Source organism: Amblyraja radiata, chromosome 4 (genome assembly GCF_010909765.2).
Source record: "Amblyraja radiata isolate CabotCenter1 chromosome 4, sAmbRad1.1.pri, whole genome shotgun sequence".
Lineage (NCBI taxonomy): Eukaryota > Metazoa > Chordata > Chondrichthyes > Rajiformes > Rajidae > Amblyraja > Amblyraja radiata.
In genome coordinates, this window is record NC_045959.1 from 10,273,189 (window position 1) to 10,286,623 (window position 13,435).

General features: G+C 38.0%; 1 protein-coding gene across 2 annotated transcripts in view; it reads left to right on the forward strand.

Annotated features, from left to right (window-relative positions):
* Positions 1 to 13,435, forward strand: part of tmx3 (thioredoxin related transmembrane protein 3) — a 116,489-nt gene that overhangs the window by 23,567 nt on the left and 79,487 nt on the right. For both annotated transcript variants that reach the window (XM_033018933.1, XM_033018934.1), the window contains 2 exons: positions 6,439 to 6,562; positions 12,221 to 12,266. In XM_033018933.1, coding sequence (XP_032874824.1) covers positions 6,439 to 6,562; positions 12,221 to 12,266 — 170 coding nt within the window. The remainder of the gene's footprint in view (positions 1 to 6,438; positions 6,563 to 12,220; positions 12,267 to 13,435) is intronic.

Here is a 13,435-nt window from a genome sequence, read left to right on the forward strand (position 1 = left end):
TCCAGCTCTGGACCAACCTATATCTTGCACTATTTTTGATATTGCTTTTGTAATTTATTTGGTCCATGCAGGTAATTAATCTTTAGCAACTGACATTTTTGGTTCAAAAGGTATGATTAGGTCATGCAAAATGTTAATAGCCCAATGATTTTTGCTGTTCATTAAAGAATATATTTTAGTTTATAGCAATGTCTTTTCTTTAGATAATTAAAGCTAGTTTTGTACCTTTTGGGTTAACTTAATAAGACTGCAGTGTCAGTTTTATTGTGTCCAAGTTTACAGCACAGGAGGAGACCAAATCCTTATTTTGCTCCATGTAAGAACAATCCAGCTAGTTCCACTCCTGACCACTTTTTTCTCTCTCTCTTCAGCCTGGCCCTTGCATCACAGTACAACCTTCTCTCCACAGTTCTGCAATTTGTTTTATTTTGAGTACTTTATGATTAGTTCCCTGTTTAAACTCCGATTTAATCAGCCACCACAACTCGACTAGTGGCACACTCCATTTTTTAAAATTTTTTTTTAAATCATTCTGCCATCAGTTTTTCTCTACATCCGCCACCATCGTAAGTATCTCTTAGATCCATACTCAACCTCATCTTTTGCTCGGAGACCAATCCCAGTTTCACGTTAGATCTACCCAATTTGCCTTGACAAACAATGCTGCCCTGCCCCAATTAATTCATTCTTGTTCAAGTGACTACTAATACTGATTTGCGTTCCTGTGTTTATTTTTGTACCCTTTGAATCAAACTCATTTACTATTATCATTACCTGAATAAAATGTCCAACACTGATATACATGGTTATAAAGCATTCCATTTTAATGTTTTAGTTGTTGGATTGTACATCTGCAAATGCATTTAGTTGCATTAAGGAGTGATGCATCACAAAATTGGCACAAATGGTTGTTAACTCTCACACAAGATACAATTTTGTTTTTCTATGAATGACGTATCGCAATTTTCTATCCTTTGAGTCATTCTTAGGCAATTGTTGTTTGGCCGAATGATTGTTGAAAGCCGCAACAAGCAAGATATTGAAACAGCTGGTGCAGAAATAGATAATCTAGCGTTCCAAACATGTTCCACCATTCAGTCGGTTTATTGCTGAACTTCCTTAACACTTTTACCCAAAATTATTTTAATGACTGAGCATATTCAGTGACCAATTCTAAGTATTTCTCATTGGCTTCAAGGGTTTCAACAATTAAGTTACAGAGAAAGGTTGAATAAGTTAGGTCTTTATTCTTTGGAGCGCAGAAGTTTAAGGAGGGGACTTGATAGAGGTCTTTAAAATGATGAGAGGGATAGACAGAGTTGATGTGGACAAGCTTTTCCCTTTGAGAATAGGGAAGATTCAAACAAGAGGACATGACTTCAGAATTAAGGGACAGAAGTTTAGGGGTAACATGAGGGGGAACCTCTTTACTCAGAGAGTGGTAGCGGTGTGGAATGAGCTTCCAGTGGAAGTGGTGGAGGCAGGTTCGTTGGTATCATTTAAAAATAAATTGGATAGGCATATGGATGAGAAGGGAATGGAGGGTTATGGTATGAGTGCAGGCAGGTGGGACTAAGGGAAAATAATTGTTCAGCACGGACTTGTAGGGCTGAGATGGCCTGTTTCCGTGCTGTAATTGTTATATGGTTATATGGAAGAAATGCATTCTCACTTCGGTATCAAGTGAATATGGCATGCTTGGCTGAGACAGTGGAAACAACTTCTCACTAACTGTCCTGCTTCAAGAATTAGTTGGTTGCATTTTAATGATTTCACCTCTAATTTTCCTAACCTCCTGAAAATATATATCCATTATTTAGATTCCCTGCTCACAGGATAATTCTTATCAACTTGGGAAGTAATTCAGAGAATCATTGTTGCATCCTATCCAGGTTGAGTAAATTTATCAGTGCTGAAAGGATCAACAATTGTTGTCACCCAATTGGTAGTTGGCTGCCAGAGATGGTAGACTTGAATCTCTTTAAATAGACTTGAGAACAAAAATCAAAACTGGCATTTTTTTGCAGTACTTTCTATTCTGATGCCTGCCAGATGTAAAATAAAGTACCATAATATCTGTGTCTCAAGAGGAGAATGTGACATATCCAGGTATCTTAGCCTGTATATATCACTATATCAAAACTAGTTATTTGGTCAATATATTATTGTTTCTGATGCCTTGATGTATCTGAACAGCCTGCTATGCTTCCATGTATTAAAATTATGACATCAGCCCAAATGTACATCATTATTTACAAAGCACTTTGGAAATCCTGAAAGAAAGACAAAATGTGTTTTATAATTGCTAGTCTCCAATCTGGCTCTCTGCAGTAATAAAGCTATTTGCCTTACTAATTGTTTAATTGCTTACCACAGCTTCGTCTCAACTTTGTAATTGTATGTATGCATGGACTAGCCAGGTTCTCTCATTATTAAAATGTATTGATCTTCAAGCTTTTCAAGAAGTGTGGTATTTTAGCACAAAGTTTAATCTCTCCAGTCTTTTTTCCTGAACTATGTGGTATTTCATTGACTCTCATGCACTTTAGTGCCTTCAGATTCTAGAAGTAATGTTGTAAATTTGGTTTTTTTCCCTTTCATTGGAAGGTTTTTTATCCATTTGTAGCCCCTTTGCACCGCCTTGTAGCTCCCTTTCCTAATAAGCTTTGTACTACTAACTCAACATAAACATTTTTTTTAAAGGAAATGGGTGAAGACCAAGGGCCTGTCCCACTTGGCGATTTTTTTTTTCCGGTGACTGCCGGTGTCATTTCAAAATCCAGCAGCGACAAAAAAATGTTGCGATACGTCATCACGCCATGACTTTTTCGGCGACCTGATACATCAGTCAACGATGCCGCCAGTCACTGAAAAAAATCGGCAAGTGGGACAGGCCCTTAAATAAGACAAGAAATGGTTAGTTGTTGTTTTGTGAAAATACGTCCATAGTATTTCTTTTCTGGCAATTAAACAACCAGCTATCCACTCTAATACAGTGTCATCGATTCCATGATCCCTAATCTTAAATGAAGGTCCTGTGTGTGGCACGTGATGTGTTCCATTGTCAACCCCGCTTGCTATACCCTCAAAGCAGCTTTAAATTATTTAGTGCAAGTAATCACATGTTAAACTGTCTAATACTGTGCAAGTAAGAATTTAAGTAGCAATACTACATGGCAGTTGAAGATTTTTCAAAATTAGAAAATGTGAACTTCTGGTTTTGGTATAAATGATTTTGTATTTTACTGCTGACTGGTGCTGCCCTTAAATAAACAGTCTTGTATTTATATTTCTTGTAAATCTTAATTCATTCAAAATAGTCAAATCTGAACTTCAGTTGTACACTGTAAAAGCTGGACACTGACATAAGTATGTCACTGGGTAGTAATGTTGGAATTTGAAGAATGAATTTAATAACTTTTCATGCCTGCTTAAAACTTTGAGCTGACCTTCAGTGTAGATTTTGGTAAGGCTTTTGATAAGGTCCCTCATGGTCGGCTGATCCAGAAGATTAAGATGTATGGGATTGGAGATGACTTGGTTGTATGGATTCTAAACTAGCTTTTTATAGAAGGCAGAGGGTTGTTGGAGGTTTGTGTCCTGTGGAGTTCTGCATGGATCTGTGCTGGGACCTCTTCTTGTTTTTGATATATAAATAAATGACTTGGATGTAAATGTGGATAGGTTGGTGAGTAAGTTTGCTAACAACATCCAAATTGGAGGACTTAGACAGTGAGGAATGCTGTCAAAAGATACAGTGGGATATGCACTAGCTGCAGAAATGGGCGAAAAGTGGGCTGGTGTTTAACCCAAGCAAGTGTGAGATGTTGCACATGGGAGGTTGAATGTGAGGACAGAGCACAGTTAACAGCAAGACCCTTAACAGTATGTATGTGCAGAAAGATCTTAGAGTCCAAGTTCATAGCCAACTGAAGCAGCACAAGTAGATAGGGTGGTAAAGGTGTATGATATGCTTGCCTCGATTGCTAGGAACATTGCATATAAGAGTCAGGAAGTCATTATGCAGCTCTATAGGACTGGTTAGGCCACATTTGGGTATTTCGTGCAGTTCTGGTCACCCCATTGCAGGAAAGATGTGGAGGCTTTGGAGAGGATGCTGAGGATGTTTACCAGAATATTGTTTGGATGAGAGGGTTTTAGCTACAGGGAAAGGTTGGTTAGATTTGAATTGTGTTCTCTAGCACATCAGAGGTTGAGGGAGAGAATTGATAGGTATATAATATTATAAGAGGCATAGATAAGGTAGTTAGTCACAACCTTTTTCCCCAGGGTAGAATTGTGCAACACTAGAGGGCATATCTATAAGATGAGAGAGGGAAAGTTCAATGGAAATGTGCAGAGCACATTTTTTATGGTGGTGAAGGCCAGGAGCGTACTGCCAGGGGTGGTGGTGGAGACAGATACGATATTGGCATTTTAAAGGCTTTTGGATAGGCACATGGAAGTGCAGGGAATAGAAGGAATATGGATCATATTCAGGTAAAAGGGATCAGAGTAATTAGGTATGTTCAGCACAAACTTTGTGGGCCAAAGGACCTGTTCCTGTGTTGATAATAGTTGATCATTTTCCTATGTTGATAATAGATTATTTAATTGTTGTGCAATATACTTTTGTTCAGCAAACATTCAGACTTTTAAGTGAAATGTGCTTATTTTAGAAGCCACATATTCCGGTTGGGTTATATAAATTGTAATCTGCTTATTTTCTCCCAAATTTTAGATACTTAATATCCATATTGTCTTTAGTACTAGTCCAAATCCTTGAATGATTTAGCCCAGGGAATTTTGTGACCTAGTCCCAGATCAAAACTGATGTAAAGACTAATGTCTAAACTAATCAAATTATGCATTTCGTTAAAATGGAAGCACACCTAGTCACAGACCCACAGTTGCACATATTTTTCAGGCTCCAGGGTTTCCAATAGGTTAGTACCTAATCATCATCTTCTCTTTTTGTTAATTTCCATGAAGTAGGCAGACATAAAATAGTGCTTTGCAAAGAGAGCAGTTATTTATATTTTGTTTAGGTTAGTTAGGAAAGGAAATATTCAGTAATAATTAGTTTTACAAATGCCAAAATTCATTTAATAAATTTCTCAAAACATGAGCTCTGTATCTTTCAGTCTGTTATTCAAAGGAAATGTTTTATTAAGTTGTTACAACACTGAGTAAGTCAAGCGAAGTAATAGGCACAATTTGTTAGGTCATGATCCCTAACAAACCAGAAGCATTGTCACAAGATATTTATATATATACACATCATCGGGTGGTGCTGAGATGGCAGCCTGTGTGTGATTTAGACTTTTTTGTTATTTTTAATGTGTCTAAAATGTATGTTTTAATGTTTCTCAGTATGTTTTTATGTGGGGGGAATAGGGGGAAACCGTTATCAGTCACTTACCTCGACAGAGATGTGATCTTTCTCCATGTCACGTCTCCATCCCCTCCCCCGCGGCCTAGCAACTGGATTTGTGTGGCCTTTCCTGAAGACCGACCTGGAGCTTCAAGCCACAAGCGAGGCTCCGCGGATTTGCCATCGCGGAGCTGCGATCCTTTGCAAGGATAGCTGTGGAAGTACTCCGACCGTGGGGCTTGTGAACTTTAACATCATGAAGCCGCGGTCTCCGGTAAGAAAAGCCGACTTGGGAGCTACATGCTAGTGTTTCCGTCCCGACGCCATCATCCTAACGATCGGGCTTTAACATTGTGCCGTGCTGAGGGTTAAAGGCGGTGACCACCACGGGTGAACAAAGGAGGAAGATGACTGAACTTTATTGCCTTCCACCACGCTGAGGAATGTTGATTCCACTGTGGTGGATAGTTATGTTAAAATTATTGTTTATTGTGTTCTTTTTTTACTTGTATGGCTGTATGGAACTCAAATATCACTGTACTTAATTGGTGCATGTGACAATAAATGTGAGCTTGAATGAACTATTGATATCCTATTCTGCCTCTTTTTTCACTTTAGTGTTTGATCAGTTGTGCCCTACCTTGTGATATTTGATGTGTTTAACCAGAAACCAATTCTAACAGCAGATAAAGTAACAAGTTGTTTTTTGATTATGAAAGTTGGGGAAAGCAGAAGATATTGGTGCATTTACTCCATCTCAAATGCATGCAAATAAGCAATAAAAATGCCTGTGATCATTTTGGTGAAGATCTGATCCAGAGTATTAGATATAATGCACTCCTTAGTGAAAAATGATAATTTGGTTAGTTATTAGGAAGTGGTGGCTGCTGACATGTGTGTTTTGAAAACATTTTTAAAGAAGCTTTTGCGTGAATAAGAATTTTGCCCGAACAAATGATCTAAAACTGCATTGATTATTAAGTTAAATCATTACATTGTTTAAACTATAGTGAATTCACTGACTACAGGGTCAGCTAGTAACCTTTGCTGTGGTTTTATTTCAGTTTTATGCACCTTGGTGTGGCCACTGCAAGAAATTGGAACCAATATGGGATGAGGTAGCTACTGAAATGCGATCTGTAGGGTCTCCAGTGAAAGTTGGAAAGATGGATGCAACCATTTTTGCAGGTGAACTGTGCTATTCTGTCTTGCATTGTATAATTGCTCCATGTCTATCTAAACAAAATGCAAGTAAAATAACTACTTATGAAGTCTCACCTAAAACAAGTGATTACTTTTAAGTACCTATTTTCCAAGACTAAAGTCTTGTCAGAAGAACTCCCTTTCCTGGACAAACCGGGGTGCTGTGTGATGGAATTTGTGAGTTGTTTATATTTTGAAATTAAAATATAGACATTTTATTGAACGGTAATTCAAGAATTTTAAAGTTGATTTAATTTTGCATATTGTTCATTTCTAGATAATCTACAATCAATTTGATTATTTTCAAAAGGAAAAGTGCAGATGTTAGAAATCTAAATTAAAACAAAATTGGAAATATTTGGTTCGGACAACATCTTTGGAGAGAAGGTAGACAAAAGTGCTGGAGAAACTCAGCGGGTGCGGCAGCATCTATGGAGCGAAGGAAATGGGCAACGTTTCGGACGAAAACCCTTCTTCAGACCGATACGTTGCCTATTTTCTTCGCTCCATAGATGCTGCCGCACCCACTGAGTTTCTCCAGCACTTTTGTCTACCTTCGATTTTCCAGCATTAGCAGTTCCTTCTTGAACATCTTTGGAGAGAAAGAGTTAAACTATTAGAATGACCCTTCAACAAAATTGAAGAAAGTTACATATGACAAGTTTAAAGATGTAGAGGTAAAGAAAGGAGAGTGAGAAAGGGAAGATGTGTGATAGTGTGGATGGGAGGATAACTAAGTGAATAAAAGGATAAATAAAGAGGATAGTTCATGAATTACTCAACATTAAAAAAAGATGTATTTGGAAGAAACAGATTTGCCAGAAGAAATGATTGCTGGAAAGGCTGACTATCTGAAATTGTTGGACTCATTATTCAGTCCAGAAGTCCATAAGATGCCCACTTAGAAAAAGAAGTGGTGTTCCTCAAGCTAGTAATAGCCTTTGGAATAATATAGGAGGTTAAGGAATGATGTCAGAATTGGAGTGGGATAACAACTTAAAATGACATGGTCTTAGACACTCGACTGAACGAGTTCAGAAAAGTGGTCAACTGGTCTGCACACAAGTGCTGGAGTAACTCAGCCTGTCAGGCAGCATTTCCATGATACCAATCGAGGATTGTCTTTCTGCTAACTGGATAGCAGGCAACAAAAGCTTTTCACCGTACTTCGGTACATGTGACAATAAACTAAACTAAATACATGGGGTTGCAGTACCAATCCCTGTGTCACCCCACATATTGTTGATTGCCATTCTGAAAATTATGTTCACTGATTTATTTATTAGCTTGTCCCCGATCTATGCCATCATATAACCCATAACGTTACCTTATGCAGTGATCTTTTGTATGGGATCTGTATTTACTCTGTATGATTTGGATCAAGGGAGAAGTTATCTTTTGAGAATACAAAGAGCCTACCGAGAGATGGGTTAAGTGAATGGGCAAGATGTTGATGGGCATCATTGAATGTGGGGGATAATGTCAAGTTATCCATCTTCAAAGAAAGAATTGTTTTAATGGAACGAGACTCAAATATTGCACTACAAAAGGGGTCTAAGAGATTCTAATACATGACGTGCGAAATTCAATATGCAAATACAGAGAATAATTAGGAAGACTAATGGAAAAACGACCCTTATTGCAACAGTTATGGAGCATAAAAGTGCTCAAGTTTTGAAGAGTGCTTCAGAGCACAGGTAAGACCACAACTAGCATAATGTGCATAGTTTTGATCTTGTATTTAAGGAAAACATCTCCTTGCATTGGAGATGATGATAAGGTATACCAAATTATTTCTGGGGATGAAAGGGTTGATGTATGAAGATTCGGCTAATACTTTTAAGAGTGAGTGGTGAGGCCGCATTTGGAGTACTGTGACGATATTTGCGCCCCATATCTGAGGAAGGAATTGCTGGTTCTGGAGAGGGCACAGAGGAGGCTTGCATGAATGATTCTAGGAATGCGTGGGGTTAACATATGATGAGCATTTGACAGTACAGGGCCTCTACTTGCTGGAGTTTAGAAGGTTGAGAGGGAACCCTCATTGAAACTTGTAGAAAAATGAAAGACGTAGATAGAGTGGATGTGGAAAGGATGTTTCCACTGGTGGGAGCCTAGGACCAGTAGTCAGAATTAAAGGGCGCTCTTTTAGAAAGGAGGTGAGGAGGAACTTCTTTCGTCAGAGGGTAGTTAAACTGTAGAACTCAGTGCCACAGAGGGCTGTGGAGGCCATCGGACATTTTTAAGGCAGAGAAAGACAAATTCTTGGTTAGAATGGGTGTTATGGAGAGAAGGCAGAAAAATGGGATTAGGAGGCAGAGATCAGCCATGATTGAATGGCGGAGTAGACTTGATCGGACAAATGGACTAATTCCACTCCTATAACTTGTGAACTTGAATTTGAAAGAATGAATTGTGATCTCATCAAAATACTAGCAGAGGTGAAAGGAGCATAATTTCAGAGAAAGTGATCCTTTCAGATGGGGCTGAGCAAAATTTTCTTCTGATGGTTACATCTCATTGGGATTCTTTATGGCGGAGACTATATTCAACGCTGCTTAACAAATGTTTGAACTTCATGGGATTTGGGTGAGCCTTGACCATTCTGAATGGCAGAACAGGCTCAAAACATTGATTGGCCCATTCCTGCAGAGTGGAATTCTCTGCCACAGAAGGCAGTGGAGGCCAACTCACTGGATGTTTTCAAGAGAGAGTTCGATTGAGCTCTTGGGGCTAAAGGGATCAAGGTATATGTGGAAAAACAGGAACAGGTTACTGATTTTCAATGATCAGCTATGATCATATTACCATATAACCATATAACAATTACAGCACGGAAACAGGCCATCTCGGCCATTCTAGTCCGTGCCGAACACGCATTCACCCCTAGTCCCATCTACCTGCACTCAGACCATAACCCTCCATTCCTTTCCCGTCCATATAACTATCCAATTTATTTTTAAATGATAAAATCGAACCTGCCTCCACCACCTTCACTGGAAGCTCATTCCACACAGCTACCACTCTCTGAGTAAAGAAGTTCCCCCTCATGTTATCCCTAAATATCTGTCCCTTAATTCTCAAGTCATGTCCTCCTGTTTGAATCTTCCCTACTCTCAGTGGGAAAAGCTTATCCACGTCAACTCTGTTTATCCCTCTCATCATTTTAAAGACCTCTATCAAGTCCCCCCCTTAACCTTCTGCGCTCCAAAGAATAAAGACCTAACTTGTTCAACCTTTCTCTGTATTGAATGGCGGTGCTGGCTCAAAGGGCCGAATGGCCTACTCCTGCACCTATTTTCTATGCACCTGTTCCATGTTTTCTGTGTTCTTATATTCTTATCACATGGAATACTTCAATTCTTATTTCCTCCAAGGGCAGGAATTGTTGGTTGTACAATGTCATGTGATCTGTTTGAAACATTGAGACTAATTACAACATGCTGCTGGCTGACTTGTCTAGGCTGACCTGACCAGACCAGGAATCAAGCCCCTGATTGCATGTGCTTTTGTCTTTGAACCATGCCAGATACCATTGTTTGCCATTTGTTACAAGCTTGGGTAAAGATGCAAAATCCTTATTGCAATCACATTCTTCATCAGTAGTCCATGCATTATCCTTGATCAATGATGCAATCAGGTCCTGTTCAATGCCAACCAATGATCGTGTGCCAGATTGTCCATGATGTAGCACCACTTAATTCCTCAAGATAAAATGGGGCACTGCTCTCCGATGGAATTTGGCCCCCTCTCTCTTACCTTGCCCCAGAGCTCCAGCAACTCTGATTCAAAATCTGGGGAGAATGTGAGTTTTTTTTCAAATAGGACTAAGTTATCACATTTGTTAAGGATCTGGTGAAAGTTTTTTTGTTTTTTTTGCAGACATGCTTGATTACCAATGCTCCAGGTGGCAATTTTTGCCAAGCCACGTACAAGCATTAGGACATCCCTGCTCCTGTACACGAGTCCTTTTGTTTTGTTCATACCATTTTCCACCAACCACCTTTACATTAATGTGGGTTATGAATGTAAACCTAAAGACAAAAGGTCATTTGTTTAGCACTAAATTATGAATTTCACTTTAATAAAAGGTTATCGCTGGAAAGAAATGGCAACATTAAATATGGTATTTTCACATCAAAGATGTCTGAGAACTAAATATTTGCTTATCTGATGTATTGGTTTCTCATTTAAATTTACATAAAATGTTGATTACCTATATTTACATCAAGGCTTGTTAAGCTTTTGAAATGCTGCAAGACCACAAAAAGTGATGAGGTTATTAAACCTCATGCTATAACACCATTTTTTTTTGGTCCCTGAGAACAATCACATGAGATGAGATTAGAAATTTGGAACAAAGTATCATAATAATACATATTGATTCACTCTGCTATAAACTAATGAGAAATATTGCATTTAAAAATGTGTGTAAGTGTTTGAATACTGAAGGATGCAATTGCATTCATTTCTTTGAACCATAGAGATGATATTGTAGAGAATTTTGTAGTGCTACTGTGACACCTGCTAACTGTCTTGTTTTAATATTCTGCAAAGCAAATTGAAAACATGTGATTCCCAATGGAGCTGCCCTTAAGTGAAAAGAGATTGTTTTTCATTTTGCATAACATATTAAAGTAAAACTGGGAGGTACAGTGACACAGCTGGTAGAACTGCTGCCCCAGTGCTCCAGCAACTCTGATTCGAACTCTGGGGAGAATGTGAGTTTTATTTTCAAATGTTCTGGTTTCCTCCCATATACCAATAACATGTAAGTTATTAGGTAAATTGCCCCTAGTGTGTGGGTGAGGAGTAGAACCTAGGAAAGTTTATGGAAAAAATTGCATCAGCGTGTGAATACTGTAAATGGATTCTTGAGTAAAGATTTTTAGGGCAGGAGGATCTTCCATTCTCTGACTTTCGCTGAAAGTTACCTGTCAACTTTGATTTTATGCAGTTTGAGCAAATTTCTGCATGGGGGAAAATGTAATTTTGTTGATCTGGAATTCATGTCAATTAGTTCTGTAGCATTGAGGAAATTTAAAACTCTGTCTGTGGAAATCACGTTGTTCCTCTAGAAATGGCTAATATATATTTTGATATCCCTTTTGTATTCTACCACGTGCATAGTCCAATGGTTACATTGTACGTTCTCCTCCAGGTTGTGTGACTTGTATCATAGTTATCTTACATTTAGCAATTTGAAAATGCCCCATGTATGAGTTCAGATTGTGAAAACTACAACCCATTAACCTTTTCGACAAAAAATGTGTTGCCCAGTCGTCTAAAGTTTCTATTCGAGGCATTTGTCATATTTGAATGCAAGTGTGAATGAGTTATTATACCCAGCTGGTTCCCAAAAAAAGAAAAAAAACATTTGCTTTAGCTACCATCTCTTTAGTTTAATGACACTCATTAGAAGCTGTACTGTGTTTAATTGCCATTTTATTAAAGGTTCTTGTATTAAAAAATCTTACACCTTGTACTAAAAGAAAATACACCAAAAATCCAACCTGCACAATGTGTTTGTATTGTTGAATTTAAATTCTAATTTCAAATACTTAGAAACTTAAAAAGATGCAATTTTTAAACTAGATGTACTGTGTTAACAGTTTTTTTATCATCTCACCACTTTCCCCCTAGGTGTTGCCTCTGAATTTGGAGTCCGAGGATATCCAACTATCAAATTGTAAGTTAAGAATTACAGAGGGTTTTTTTGGTGTATTGTGCTTTTTGTGTGACATGTTATTGTTGAAGGCTTCCATTATGACTTGATTTGAATTGTAAAACAACTGGGCTGTATGTTCCAGATTCCAGCTGCTATAAAATACATCCCATTCAAATGTAATCCTATGACATAAATTACAGTTGGTTCTTTTTGAAAGTGGCAGCAGTACAGGTTTAGGGCACCAATCCAATTAAGTGGTCCAGTCTAATCTGGTTTTAACACTTTATCTGAAGAAATTGTATTTTATATGCCAGTGTTGCAGAAATTATTGGGGCATGGGAAGCAGCTGCATCATTGTTTACTTTTTTTGTACAGGTCAACAAACCTTGCATTAATTTGCCTTTTTAATTATTTTTGTATAGGTGTGCTGCTTTGCATTCATTTGTTTATCTAGACACCTTGTGGCGGCTGTTTTTACAACTTCTCAAAGTTCGACCTTCGATAGCCACTAATTTGTCGGGTATGGCTAGAAAAGTAGTCTCACGCACTACACGATACATTGGAAACAGCAAAGATAAATCTACCAGAAGTAGTCTCTTGATTAATAGCTTCTTTATTGTAATAATATGAAATAACTCATAACTTTCTGTTCTTAATCGTCGTTCCATTCATGTCATATAAATCATAAAAAACTTCTTGTAAAAGTACATCTTCTGACAACATGGTCATGGTAGAAAACTTTCATTCCATGGCCCGACATCAAACTAAAACTAATCGCCTGAGTGTCTGCGCCAGAATCCTCTAGCCAAAAACACGCCCCAGACTACGTATAAAATCCCACCCACATTAACACAAGCAGATAATAATCAAAGGTAACTAGACATGACTATAATAAACTTAAGCTTAATGGCTCCAACATACCAGCCCCTAATTGTTCTGAGTATATAACGAGAAAATTACTAATAGACATTTTTAAGAAAGGGGGCTGTAAAAGCTTAACATATATAAAAAAACAAAAATAACATGCATTATATCAGCAGTCAGACTTCTTTAGTGATTCTTCCATCTTCATTTTCGCCTTCTAGTAACAGACATATCTTGGTTATCGGTCTTACCAAGACATTGTTCTTAGTCTGAAGCCGTACTGTACGCACCAATCCCTTAACGTCTGGCATGATCTCCAGTATCTT